The sequence below is a fragment of the Salvelinus fontinalis genome, chromosome 42 (genome assembly GCF_029448725.1).
Source record: "Salvelinus fontinalis isolate EN_2023a chromosome 42, ASM2944872v1, whole genome shotgun sequence".
Lineage (NCBI taxonomy): Eukaryota > Metazoa > Chordata > Actinopteri > Salmoniformes > Salmonidae > Salvelinus > Salvelinus fontinalis.
In genome coordinates, this window is record NC_074706.1 from 24,380,164 (window position 1) to 24,395,119 (window position 14,956).

A 14,956-nucleotide genomic window follows, 5' to 3' on the forward strand; every position below is an offset into this window, starting at 1 on the left:
GCTGTTGGGACAGCTTTGTGTAGTCCCTAACAATTTGTGGGCACCATTTGTCACCGTTATAGTGCAATTAATGTATTGTTTAGTGTTGTGTAGTAGCTTTGCTGGCATGCATCCCACATTTTTGTTTTATTTTGTTTTCCCCACCAAGATTTACATGCTGAAATAGCCACTTCCCAAGGGTGAGTGATTTCACTGTTAGCCCCCCAGTGAGCAGGTCTGAAGAGAAAGATCCAGAGAGGGTGAGTTTTAGTAAGGTAGGATTTCCTGCTTTAATTGCTATGGTTATTAATTATCTGCACTGATGGAGCATAAATCCCAGAAAATAGATGTGGTAGTGGCATCAGCTGTTGGCCTGCAGTAGGATCTGGTAGGGCTAAAGTATTGGTATATTGTTACATATGTGTATAGTTAGATAGTGGTGAGATGTATTTTTCCCCTTTCTTTTCTGTGACATATTGTGCAATTCGTACTCCGACCTGTAAAGGCCAGCAACATTGCGTCAAGTCTGCAGGAAACTCACAGGAAAATGAAGTAAACGGAAGCAGAGAGGAAGAGGCGAAGCGAGAGGATTTACGCCGCCCAAAATCGGTTCTCGTGAGATATTTACATTTACATTTAAGTCATTTAGCAGACGCTCTTATCCAGAGCGACTTACAAATAAGGTTTAGAAGTGTCGAATTACGTGAGGCTTATTCAATCGAATATTAAGTTTCGTAATATTTAGGCTGTTCTAAATGTACTGATATAAGCGGACGTGCGTGGAATTCAGGCAACTGAGGAAAACGACTTAGTTGTAAATAATCTTTACGGAAATGAAGTGTCCAATAACAATTTCCACGTTAGCGTTTCTATTGTTATTTAGGCGTGTATTAACACCCAACTAAAAATATTACTCATTTAACTGCATAGAATCACATACTTAATTCGCATTGGAGACAGGACTTGGTTGATGTTATCTAGGTAACGCTAGCTAGCTGCTAAAAATGGCTAACAGTATGGTTTTTCACACTCAAATAGCCTCCATCGTGGAGGTGTTAGCGAATGCAGCCGTGGCAGAGATCTGTAAACTCGTAGACGACGACTATGCAGTGTTTCGTTTGGAAATAACTCAAAGCCAGAAAGAAAACAGGGCATTGCGGAGGAAACTACTGGAACTGAAGGTGGCACGGGAGCGCGCAGAAAGGACAATGCGAGAGCGCGTCCTCGCCAGTCGTCCAAGTATCAAGATCATCGACCGATACAGAGGAATAGCAAGAGGTAGGTCAATTTTTGGATAGTATGCAATAATTGCCCTGATTACCTAGCTATCTTGCGCAAAGACAAAATATAATGTTCTTGATTTACTGCATTTCCTATTACTAATTAATTAAAACAATGTGATGCATCAAACATAACACATCAATCAATAAATAGTATATGAAGAAGTTATGCAAAGTGTTAGCTTGCATCCTTGCCAATTATAGACAGTGTCAATAGTGTACAACATACCAAAAACTGTCAATAGTGTACAATACAGTGTTGGCAGTAGCTAAACTAATTGCCTCTTTTCCTCCAATCACTCTCTCAGGTGAAGGACATCTCACTGGAGGCCACAGGAGCTTTGTGAAGACAGCAGGACACAATACATTGAGAGATGACCAACCAATCACTGTTGATGAGGGGAGTGGAACCTCAACCCAGCACATTATTGTGATAGAGGTTAGTGTAGTTGTGTTGCATATAGTGTTACTTTGTGGCCCCTTTATTTCAGAAAGGCTCCCCTCAGCTATTCACTTGCTTACATGTACATTCTCATCATAGGGGGACTTGTGAGACATTGTTATACAATTCAACTCATGTAATAACCATCTCTCTTCTTATGTCAGTCTGCAGAGGCTGCAGGTCCTGGGGTCAAGCAGGAGACATCTGAAGGAGAGGAGAACCCACTGTACAACAGAGACCTCCAAACTGGAGCAGTTGGAGCGCCTCCTGTAGCCACGGACAAACCCACCACCGCCCCAGTGCAGCCCAAGACCCGACGCAGCATCACGGAGGTCAGTGGAACGCTGAACACCGTCCTCAAGTCAGAGACAGACACAGAGACTTTAACTTTAACTGTAACACAAAGGCTTTTACACACAGGATCTGACCAAATGTCAGACCCAGAGAGAATGGGGCTGGGGAGACAGGGCTGTCCTCCTGCTCCCGCCTCAGAGTACATACTTTATGGAAGCCCGAGGACGGTTCATTCCCATCCGGACTCAGGTGACGCGTCAGAGACTGGTAATGATCCTTCTTGTTCTTATATTTCAGAGATGGACCCTAGCGAAATGCCCTTGGGTTTAAAGGCACAGACTGATCTGTCTAGACGGGACTGGAACCGGTGCAGTAGAAGTGTATACTCTGAAGGGTGCCTATATGAGCCAGGGGAGGGTATGGCGGTAGATGACGTGACTGTGAAAGTGGAGGGTGACATTCCTCCCACATGGAATGCAGATAGTCACCTAGGAGATGGACACTCACAGGGCAGAGATTTCTTAGATTACAGGGAAAGCTTGGAGACCAATCCAAATGTCGCTGCCCACTACCCTTTACACACGCTCAGGGATCGTGACCCATTGTCCACGTCGATGGGGCCTTCTGATTCACATGGCAGCGTCCTTTTCGATCAGGTATTGAACTCAAACGACAGGACTAGAGCCCAGGCTCAGAGAGGGGAAGCTACATCAGGCAATAGTAAAGATAAACGGTTCCCCTGCATGTTCTGTAACAAAGGCTTCAGCTGCCCCCAGAAGGTGGAGATCCACCAGAGGGTCCACACAGGGGAGAAACCCTACAGCTGTGCCCAGTGTCACATGCGCTTCACCCAGGCTGGCAACCTGAAGAGGCACCAGAGGGTGCACACTGGGGAGAAACCCTACAGCTGTACCCAGTGCCACATGTGCTTTGCCCAGACTGGTCACCTGAAGATGCACCTGAAGGTCCACATGGGAGAGAGGCCGTTCACTTGTACGCACTCTGGGAAGAGGTTCTCAGAGAGAAGCTACCTCAGGATACACCAGCAGAAAAAACACTCCACTTTGATAGCTTCTGACGTTTAGATCAAACCCTGGATTTTCAGCAGAAAAGCTCCACTTGGAATGACAAGATTAACAGATTTCGGTGTGGAATATTCCTGGGTAGAGTGTTGCATCCAGACATTGGCATATTTAAGCCTACAAATCTGTTACATATTGTGTTTGTACTGTGTTGGCTATATGATGTTCACAAATGCCTATTTCAATACTTCCATTCAACTACTTACTTTTTTCCACAAGACACTTTTTTTTATTTTTTTTTATTTTTATAAATGTTTATCCCATTTTCTCCCCAATTTTCGTGGTATCCAATCGCTAGTAATTACTACCTTGTCTCATCGCTACAACTCCCGTACGGGCACGGGAGAGACGAAGGTCGAAAGCCATGCGTCCTCCGAAGCACAACCCAACCAGCCGTACTGCTTCTTAACACAGCGCGCCTCCAACCCGGAAGCCAGCCGCACCAATGTGTCGGAGGAAACACCGTGTACCTGGCCCCCCTTGGTTGGCGCGCACTGCGCCCGGCCCGCCACAGGAGTCGCTGGAGCGCGATGAGACAAGGATATCCCTACCGGCCAAACCCTCCCTACCCCGGACGACGCTATGCCAATTGTGCGTCGCCCCACGGACCTCCCGGTCGCGGCCGGCTGCGACAGAGCCTGGGCGCGAACCCAGAGACTCTGGTGGCGCAGTTAGCACTGCGATGCAGTGCCCTAGACCACTGCGCCACCCGGGAGGCCCTCCCAAGACACTTTTAATGAGAAAATGAATGCAGTTTATCAAGTTCATGCCTAAGTTTTGTATATGTGTGGTTTTCGTATGGTGTATTTAACAGTTTTGTTTAATAAACACAAAATGGGACTTTTCATTCTAAGACTTTCATTGAGACTCTTTAGTATACGTCACATCTTATCTGTATACACCTGACAGCGCTTTATAACCATATACTTACTAAATATACCCATACCCTTACGAATAGCTACTGTAGACTTCTACATAGTTTAGTCAGGTTTCTCTAATGATGACTTTTGACTTATCATAGCTAACTTGTATTTTCCCACATCTTATTTATGTCCACCATGATGGGTTTAACAACAATGAAGTCATTCTATAACTACAGTATAGGACTCAAATGTAGTTGCGATTGGTAAACACTCCATGTTGAAAGTGTGTTTATTATTTCTGTGTGTGTGTATGTACATACGTACTGGAGGGAGTGTATGTCTGTGTTATCTGTATCACCTCTCTCTTCCAGGAGGAGGAGAGTCCAGAGGTGCTGCTGGTGAAGGAGGAGGGCTGTGAGGAGGGTCTGGGGAACCCTGAGGGGACCATGGTCATGGAGGACATCCAGACTACACCTCCTGAACCCACAGAGGAACCAGCTGAGCAGCACAAGACCACACAGAGTCTCACTGAGGTAAGCCCACTGTGAACTACTGTCTGAATGGTATTAGGTCAGGTCCCGTATCCACAAAGCCTCTTTGAGTAGGAATGCTGATCTGGGATCAGTTTTGTCTTTTAGATCATAATGAATAAGACCTGATCCTCAATTAGCACTTTTACTCGGACTCTTTGTGCTGGGCCCATATCCACAAAACATCTCAGAAAAGGTCCTAAGAATCCTATAAAAACCTGTTTTTAGGTCTAAAAAATCTCCCTGCTCAGAGTAGGTTTTAAGATGATAGATGATGTTAAGACACTGCCCATACATACTCTTGTGCCAGGAGTAAAATCGACTCAAAAAATATTCTCAGCTGATAATTACAACAGTTTGAGTTACCGCAAAGGAAAGATAGTGATGATGCTCATTGACATTTTTGCAAATGATGGGGAATAACCAATCACAATGAGGCATCACCAACTGTGAACTCTATAGCACGCTTCAGACAACCACGGTGAATGTGACTGTACATCAAATGTTGCCATGGTAAACGTTTGATATCATTTTCACCTGACAAGATCACTTTGCCTTCTCTTAATTATTGCCTAATATGTTGGCATGCATAGCCTTTTTAATTTTTTAAATAATTACCATTATCAACACATCGTGACTCCTGTTTAACAATTTTAAATTGCTTTGTCACAGTAGGAATCAAGTCACTTGCCGATAATGTTGCCTACAACATTTTAAAGGTCTATTATTTTAAATTAACACAACCAAAGTTAACATATGCCTTCAATTGCCCAATTTAAGTATATTTTTTTAACAACGCGATATTGCGCTCCAAAATGATGACTTGAAATAACATAATGTAGGCAATAGAATAATAACACTGCCTCATTAATGTGGATGCTACCATGATGAGTGAGAAAGTTTGAGGCATAAATATCACCCCCCTTTCCCCAATAAAATAAATAACTGCTAACCTCCCCTGTTATTGGTAATGCTAAGAGGTTGCATGTCTTGGGGGTATGATCTTTGTGACTTTGTACATTTCTGACTCATCATCATTTCATTCAGGACTATCTGTAATCATGGTAGCATCCACATTAATGTAGCAGTGTTCATAAACTATTCTTACTTAAAATAAAAGTGACTCCAAAATGACACAATACATGATTTACCATTCATTTCTATTGGGCACAACTTAATCTGTCTGTTGCCTCGTATGAAACATTTGATCTCAAATCCAAAATGCTGGAGTAGGCTATAGAGACAAATGAAGTTTTAGCTTCACTGTCCAAATAAATACATAGGGGAGTGTGCGTCACCATGTCACTGGGATAAGAGCCAATTTACGCCTGATCTGAAAATGTGGTCGGAGGTGACGTATGGATGGTGTGACGCAATTGCGGAGCCTCCAGAGGCATGCAGAAGCCAAATTGAGCTCCGTACCACATCAACGTGCGCCTCTCAAATTGTGTAACAATGTGGAGGGCTCCGTATAGCTCCGCATTGACATGATTAGTTTACGGTAGGTGAGGGCGGGAGGTCTAGTATAAACACACACTCACTTCCTTGACAACAGCTCTGTGCTGCTTGGTGAAGTGCAAGAAATATGAATGCCCTGATTTCTGCAGAGGCCATATCACTGTAAATGCTGTGCGGTCAATGCAGATGTCGGTTAGACCATACAGCACCTTTTAGTCTACAGTCCATGACCTCAAGCTGTTTGCAGTAAATGGCCTATAAGCCATGTGATGACTGAGGTGAAATATTATGAACTGAAGTGCACATGTACTTGTTGTTGCAGACTGACTTGTCTATACAAACTGGGTCAGAGTATACTTCTGTTTAGGAGTGTAATTAACCACATACCCTTCATTAACCCTTTGTTAACTTGTCATTTGAAACAGGCTTGAGTAAATACCTGTTTTTAGAGAGACAGTAAACCTAGGCTAGAACAAGGACAGTTTAATATTTACCTTACTGAGGTGATGTAGATGGAATAAAGACATATTACTTTCTACTTTATTCTTGTTAACACACTTCTTTCTAAACCAGTCTGCTCTGCGCTTGAAAAATATTGATCACGAATAGGAGATTTGATGTCTAATGTAATAATCAGTACCGTATTTAAAAGACATGTTATAACATTTTCATTTAGCGACACCGTTTGAGCAATGATGCCAATCAATAACATTGTATAGAGATCCCAATAAATTACTAGAGGGGCTTTGTCATCAACCCTAAAAGTTCTATAAAGGCGCGATAATGGCAGCCATGTTGGTCAGGGAGAAATCCAAACCAGTCTAATTGGAATGATTGGTAATAGGGGCATAATCCGGATTTGACTTATACAGGAAAAGAAAAGTAAGGCATGTGATATCAAAAATTGTATAATAGAATTCTTGTCAACCTAAAATATTGTCATGATTATAAGTACAGTTTATATGAGTTTTATACACATTTTCTGAATAAATAGCCTCTAAAATATATGTAAACTGACCATAAATGTCTCAAGTTGGCTTTTCCACTTGGAAAGTGGTGAGTGCTATTATACGATAGTTTATCAGTACTTGTTGCATTTACAACTTGTCTAAGTTCTGTCATCAACTGATTTCAGCCAGTCTATGGTATGTTGGCAGTTAATTTGAAAAATTTATACAATTATTCCTCTAAAACAGACTGGCTAGTTAGCTAACAAACATGCAGTGCAGATACATTCTTAAAATGTATTATTTGAACCAATATTTTATCACAGCACTGGCAAAGCATGGTTGACCAACTCCCTGACAGAAATGGCTGACCTTTAACTCATCGCAGGCAAAGTCAAAATTGGCTATATCGTAAAAATGAATGAAAACAAAAATTGGGTTTTAATTAAAGGTTAGACGTAAGGTTAGCAGTGTGGTTAAGTTTAAAATCCCATTTTAATAAAAAAAAACATTGTAGAAATGGGCGGGGTTTATGACTTTGTGGCTGTGGTAACGACCCCATAAGAAGGTTTATGTCCTTTCTAGTACCGGTATTCTAATTCTATGTAACATCCTTTCTCGCCAATGTAAACGGAATTGAAGTGAACAGTGCCGAAGAACATTTTCCACGTTAGCGTTTTTATTGTTGTTATTTAGACGCGTATTTACCGGCACAGCATCACATACGTACCCCCATGCAGCCTTTAATTCGTGTTGGAGACAGGACTTGGTTCATAGATGTTAACTAGGTAACTCAAATAGCCTCCATTATGGAGGTGCTAGCGAATGCAGCTGTGGCAGATATCTGTAAACTCGTAGACGACGATTATGCAGTGTTTCGTTTGGAAATGACTCAAAGCCAGAAAGAAAACAGGACATTGCGGAGGAAACTACAGCTACAGGAACTGAAGGTGTCACGGGAGCGCGCAGAGAGGACAATGCGAGAGCGAGTCCTCGCCAGTCCCAGTAGTATCAAGATCCTCGACCGATACAGAGGAATGGCAAGAGGTACATTTCGCAGAAGGCGCATGCTGCGCGGGCTTAGGCGTTCATATGTACAGTAGCTCCACTAGTGGAAAGGGGACTCAGTTGTCATACTTGAGCAAAAGTAAAGATACCTTATTAGAAAATGACTAAAGTAAAAGTCACCCAGTAAAATACTACTTGAGTAAAAGTCTTAAAGTATTTGGTTTTAAATATACTTAAGTATCAAAAGTAAATCTAATTGCCAAAATATACGAAAGTATGAAAAGTAAAAGTATAAATAATTTCAAATTCCTTATACACTGCTCAAAAAAATAAAGGGAACACTTAAACAACACAATGTAACTCCAAGTCAATCACACTTCTGTGAAATCAAACTGTCCACTTAGGAAGCAACACTGATTGACAATACATTTCACATGCTGTTGTGCAAATGGAATAGACAAAAGGTGGAAATTATAGGCAATTAGCAAGACACCCCCAATAAAGGAGTGGTTCTGCAGGTGGTGACCACAGACCACTTCTCAGTTCCTATGCTTCCTGGCTGATGTTTTGGTCACTTTTGAATGCTGGTGGTGCTTTCACTCTAGTGGTAGCATGAGACGGAGTCTACAACACACACAAGTGGCTCAGGTAGTGCAGCTCATCCAGGATGGCACATCAATGCGAGCTGTGGCAAGAAGGTTTGCTGTGTCTGTCAGCGTAGTGTCCAGAGCATGGAGGCGCTACCAGGAGACAGGTCAGTACATCAGGAGACGTGGAGGAGGCCGTAGGAGGGCAACAACCCAGCAGCAGGACCGCTACCTCCGCCTTTGTGCAAGGAGGAGCACTGCCAGAGCCCTGCAAAATGACCTCCAGCAGGCCACAAATGTGCATGTGGTATGAGGGTGGCCCTCATACCACCCTCATGGAGTCTGTTTCTGACCGTTTGAGCAGACACATGCACATTTGTGGCCTGCTGGAGGTCTGAGGACAGTGCCCCGCATACAAAAACATGAAAAACATTTTTCAACCAGGCAGGTGCGACACGAAAGTCAGAAATAGCGATATAATAAATGCCTTACCTTTGAAGATCTTCTTCTGTTGGCACTCCAAAATGTCCCAGTTACATCACAAATGGTCCTTTTGTTCGTTAAAGTCCTCAGTTTAGCTGGCGCGCTTCATTCAATAGTCCACCGGTTTCCCTCCTTCAAAATGCATACAAAATGAATCCCAAAGGTTACCAATAAACTTATCCAAACAAGTCAAACAACATTTATAATCAAACCTCAGGTACTCTAATATGTAAATAGACGGAGAATAGTATGTTCATTACCGGAGATAAATAACAAAGAACGCACTTTCACCCACGCGCATCGAAACACTACAGCCAAAATGGGAGCCACTTAGAAAAACTAACTCATTTTTCCAAACCAGCCTGAAACTCTTTCTAAAGACTGTTGACATCTAGTGGAAGCCCTAGGAACTGCAATCTGGGAGGACTTCGCCTCATAATAAACATGAAAGCCATTGGAAACAGTGGTAGGCTGAAAATTATAATTTTTTAGATGGTTTGTCTTCGGGGTTTCACCTGCCATATCAATTCTGTTATACTCACAGACATCATTTCAATAGTTTGAAACATTAGAGTGTTTTCTATCCAAATCTACTATAATCTATTATATGCATATCCTAGCTTCTGGGCCTGAGTAAAAGGTAGTTTACTTTGGGCATGTTTTTCATCCGGACGTGAAAATACTGCCCCTTACCCAAGAGAGGTTAATTTATCATCTAATCACAGCCTTCTTCAACTTCGCCAAACAGCTGATGATTTAACAAAAGCGCATTCGCGAAAAAAGCACAATCGTTGCATAAATGTACCTAACCATAAACATCAATGCCTTTCTTAAAATCAATACACAGAAGTATATTTTTTTAAACCTGCATGTTTAGTAAAAATAAATGCATGTTAGCAGGCAATATTAACTAGGGAAATTGTGTCACTTCTCTTGCATTCAGTGCAAGCAGAGTCAGGGTATATGCAACAGTTTGGGCCGTCTGGCTCGTTGCGAACTGTGTTTCTTCCTAACAAAGACCGTAATTAATTTGCCAGAATTTTACAGAATTATGACATAACATTGAAGGTTGTGCAATGTAACTGCAATATTTGCACTTAGGGTTGCCACCCGTTCGATAAAATACGGAACGGTTCCGTATTTCACTGAAAGAATAAACATTTTGTTTTCGAAATTATAGTTTCCGGATTTGACCATATTAATGACCAAAGGCTCGTATTTCTGTGTTTATTATATTATAATTAAATCTATGATTTGATATTTGATAGAGTAGTCTGACGGAGCGGTGGTAGGCAGCAGCAGGCTCTTAAGCATTCATTCAAACACAACTTTACTGCGTTTGCCAGCAGCTCTTAGCATTGCTTGAAGTACAGCGCAGTTTATGACTTCAAGCCTATCAACTCCTTATCAACTCCTGAGATTAGGCTGGCAGTACTAAAGTGCCTATAAGAACATCCAATAGTCAAAGGTATATGAAATACAAATAGTGAGAAAGAGGAGAGGAGAGAGAAATAGTTGACGCGTCATAATTCCTATAATAACTACAACCTAAAACTTCTTAACTGGGAATATTGAACCATCAGCTTTCATATGTTCTCATGTTCTGAGCAAGGAACTTAAACGTTAGCTTTTTTACATGGCACATATTGCACTTTTACTTCTCCAACACTGTGTTATTGCATTATTTAAACCAAATTGAACATGTTTCATTATTTATTTGAGACTAAATAGATTTTATTTATGTATTATATTAAGTTAAAATAAGTGTTCATTCAGTATTGTTGTAAATGTCATTATTACAAATATATATAAAAATGAGCCGATTAATCTGTAATTGCTTTTTTTGGTCCTCCAATAATCGGTATCGCCGTTGAAAAATCATAATCGGTTGACCTCTACAATCAATAAATAGTATATCAATAAGTTATGAGAAGTGTTACCTTACATCCTTGCCAATTCTAGACAGTGTCAAAACTGTCAATAGTGTACAATATAGTGTTGAGCATTGATGGTACCTAACCTAACCATCTCTTTTCCCCTAATCACTCTCTCAGGTGAAGGACATCTCACTGGAGGCAACAGGAGCTTTGTGAAGCCAGCGGGACACAATACATGGAGAGATGACCAACCAATCACTGTTGATGAGGGGAATGGAACCTCAACCCAGCACGTTATTGTGATGGAGGTTAGTGTATAGTGTTGCATAAAATATGAGTTACTTTGTAAATCAAATGTGGGCTGTTTATTTCAGAATGGCTCACCTCAGCTATTCACTTGCTAACATTTACATCCTAATGTATCTGCCATATGGCTTGTAAGACTTCCATATGATATTGTTATTAAATTCAAATCATGTACTGGTAATAACATCCTATCTTATTGTGTCAGTCTGCAGATACAGAGGCTGCAGGTCCTGGGGTGAAGCCTGAAAGAAAGGAGGACCTACAGCATAGCATAAACATCCAGACTGGAACGGCTGGAGCGCCCCCTATAGCAACGGAGGACTCCACCACCACACCAGCGCAGCCCAGAGCCGGCTCAGAGTATTTACCGGTATTTCACCAGATCCAGAGGACAGTTCATTCCCGTGGAGATGGTGGCGCACCAGTCACTGGCGTTGATGATCCATCATGTTCTTACAGTACAGAGGTGGACTCTGGCAACATGCCCTTGGGTTTAGAGACACAGACTGATCTGTCTAAAGGGGAATGGAACCGGTACAGTAGTAGTATATACTCTGAAGGGTGCCTAGATAAGAAAGGGGAGTGTCTGGTTGTAGATGAGGTAATTGTGAAAGTGGAGGGCGACGCTTCTCCCACATGGAATCCAGATAGTCACCTAGGTGACGGACACTCACAGGGCAGAGATTTCTTAGATTACAGGGAAAGCTTAGAGACAAATCCAAATGTTGCGACCCACTCCCCTGTACACATTCTCAGGGATTGCGACCCAGTGTCCACGTCGATGGGGCCTTATGATTCACACGCCCACGTCCTTTTCAATCAGGTATTGAACGCAAACGACATGGCTAGAGCCCAGGCTCAGGGAGGGGGAGCCACATCAGGCAATAGTAAAGAGAAACGGTTTCTCTGCATGTTCTGCAACAAAGGCTTCAGCTGCCCCCAGAAGGTGGAGATCCACCAGAGGGTCCACACAGGGGAGAAACCTTTCAGCTGTACCCAATGTCACATGTGCTTCGCTGAGGCTGGCAGCCTGAAGAGGCACCAGAGGGTGCACACAGGGGAGAAATCCTACAGCTGCCCCCAGTGTGAGAAGAGGTTCTCCCCCCAGCACCATCTGAAGAGGCACTTGAAGGTCCACACGGAATAGAAGCCGTTCGCCTGTATGCACTGTCGGAAGAGGTTCTCATAGAGGAGCTTCCTCAGGATTCCACTCTATAACATAGAAAGTTACCATTCCATTCAATGGCTTCTGATGTTTAGATCAAATCCTGCCCTAAAGATAGACTGAGCGAGATGACGTAGATCAATTTCCACAACATCAAAGAGCGTTGAAGGCCAAGACATTTTGGTATATATGCGCCTAAAAAGTCTTAACATAATTTAGCCCAGTACAGACACTATGTTCACAAATGCCTATTTCATTACTTCCATTCAACTACTTTTTCTTCTTCAATAATCACTTTTATTATTATTTTTATTATTTTTTACCACTTTTTCTCCCCAATTTCGTGGTATCCAATTACAGTCTTGTCCCATTGTTGCAACTCCCGTACGGACATGGGAGAGTCGAAGGTCGAAAGCCCTCTGAAACACAACCCAGCCGAGCCACTTCTTGACACAATGCCGCTTAACCCGGAAGCCAGCCACACCAATGTGTCGGGAGGAAACACCGTACACCTGGCAACCGTGTCAGCGTGCATTGCGCCCGGCCCGCCACAGGAGTTGCTAGAGCGCGATGGGACAAGAACATCCCTGCCGGCCAAACCCTCCCCTAACCTGGACGATGCTGAGCCAATTGTGTGCCGCCCCATGGATCTCCCGGTTGCGGCTGGCTGAGACAGAGCCTGGACTCGAACCAGGATCTCTTGTGGCACAACACAACTAGCACTGTGATTCAGTGCCTTGGACCACTGCGCCACTTTACTAATAAACACTTTTAATGAGAACATTTATGAAGTTCATTAAGTTAATGCAGATTTGTAGTTGAGATGTGTATGTGTGGTTTTCATATGGTGTATTTAAAACGTGTTTGTTTAATAAACAGAAAATAGGACTTTCATTCTAAGACTTTCCCGTTGGCCCATGTTGACTCCAATGCTTCCCACAGTTATGTCAAGTTGGCTGGATGGGGGACCATTTTTGATACACATGGGAAACTGTTAAAAGTGAAAAACCCAGTAGTGTTGCAGTTCTTGACACAAACCAGTGCGTCTGGCACCTACTACCATACCCAGTTCAAAGGAACTAAAATATTTTGTCTTGCCCATTCATCCTCTAAATGGCACACATGCACAATCGATGTCTCAAGGCTTAAAAATCCTTCTTTAACCAGTCTCATCCCCTTTATCTACACTGATTGAAGTGGATTTAACAAGTGACATTAATAAGGGATCATAGCTTTCACCTGGATTCACCTGGTCAGTCTGTCAATTAGTACTCTTAGTGTATATGATCTTCTGTATAATTTGTGTTTACAGTCTGCAGGCCATGAGGACTTGCTGATATCCAGTCTTGTTGGCGGGAGAGAGTGGACCTCTGAGGTGGCTGGTCATAAGCCATGGCCCCGGATCAGAAGTCGTCCTTCTTCCTTCCCGAGGCGGAACCAGGACCGAACCACAAGGGACAGAGACTCCACCACCACACAGCACATAATCCCACCAACACCCAAACAATGGCTAGAGGTCAAGGGGGTCAGACTAACCACCTGAGGGTGGTGGCTCCTGCTTCTACCTCTGGTGTCTTTGGGTCACGACGTGGGAGGCCAAAGCCGTACACTTGCTAGACGTGTGGTAAGCGCTTTGCTAAGGCAAAATATGTGAAGTAGCACCAAACCGTTCACACCAGGGACAGGCCCTGCAGACTGTTACAAAAGCTTCTCCTTCCTGAGTAGCTTTATAAAGACATCGAAATGTCCACAATGGGGAGACATCGTAGCAGTATAGTTATCATGTGAAGTGTCTTGAGGTAAGAGGCTAATCAACCACATTAACCCTTTGTTAAATTGTCATTTGAAACAGGCAAGTAAAATAACTACCTGTTTTTAGCGAGACAGTTAATCTAGGCTAGAACAAGGACTGTTGAATATTTACCTTACTGAGGTGATGGAATAGTCATTCATTCTATTATTTTCTACTCTATTCTTACTAAACAAGTCTGTTCTCAGCTTGAAATATACTGATCATTGGAGATTTGATGTGTAATGTAATAAGCAGTACGGTATTTTAAAGAACCACACCCTTTGAGCTGACGCCAACCAATAAGATCCTTTCTCTTCTGTGTAAACGAAGTGGGCAAAATTATGCTTGACAGGAGAGCCACCAGACAGCTGAGATGCAGGTAAGCACTGGACTTCAGCAAGAACGGTGAGAGTCATGACGAGGAAGAATGGCGCCAATCTCAAACCTACGTCTTCCGAATATAAATCTAGTGTTGGTTTTTCGTATTAAACAACTACTGAGGCTGATTTCCTTACGTCTTAAGTTGAAGAGAGTGATGAAGTATTTATATATTTTTTTAAATGGAGGAGCGGCTTCAGAGCCACAAGTTGTGGCTGCTGCTGTGTTTGTGGAGCACGAGGGGAAAAGAGCAGAGTTGGGGACGAGAAATCTGCAACCTGTCCACGATCAATTCTTTGTTGATTGGAGTACGATTCAAGGAAAAGGTCGACCATGGGGTTTTGTCTGACCCGTATGATGTCTCGCAGTGAGTAAGCGAGGGAAAGTTCATTCAGTCAAGGTTGCGAGGAGTGGCTTCATTATCATAGGGTGTACCACCATCTGCCGGAGGAACTGAGTTTTGCGCTTGGTTCAACTGAGGTCAC

General features: G+C 42.8%; 2 protein-coding genes across 3 annotated transcripts; both read left to right on the forward strand.

Moving 5' to 3' along the window:
- The first annotated feature begins 512 nt into the window (after nucleotides 1–512).
- On the forward strand, nucleotides 513–4,170 carry LOC129841254 (zinc finger and BTB domain-containing protein 49-like). 2 transcript variants are annotated; one of them, XM_055909442.1, is made up of 4 exons: nucleotides 516–1,257; nucleotides 1,568–1,698; nucleotides 1,866–2,033; nucleotides 2,293–2,420. In XM_055909442.1, exons 1-4 carry the CDS (start codon nucleotides 984–986, stop codon nucleotides 2,323–2,325), a joined length of 606 nt encoding a protein of 201 aa, XP_055765417.1. In that variant the 5' UTR covers nucleotides 516–983; the 3' UTR covers nucleotides 2,326–2,420. The 2 variants fall into 2 exon arrangements, with proteins under 2 accessions (XP_055765416.1, XP_055765417.1); XM_055909441.1 differs by having other exon boundaries at nucleotides 513–1,257; nucleotides 1,866–4,170.
- A 140-nt stretch (nucleotides 4,171–4,310) lies between these two features.
- LOC129841265 (zinc finger protein 19-like) lies at nucleotides 4,311–13,209 on the forward strand. Its single transcript, XM_055909460.1, has 3 exons — nucleotides 4,311–4,473; nucleotides 11,008–11,138; nucleotides 11,342–13,209. The coding sequence occupies exons 2-3, from the start codon at nucleotides 11,133–11,135 to the stop codon at nucleotides 12,281–12,283; spliced, it is 948 nt and encodes a 315-aa protein (XP_055765435.1). The 5' UTR covers nucleotides 4,311–4,473; nucleotides 11,008–11,132; the 3' UTR covers nucleotides 12,284–13,209.
- The last annotated feature ends 1,747 nt before the right edge of the window (nucleotides 13,210–14,956 follow it).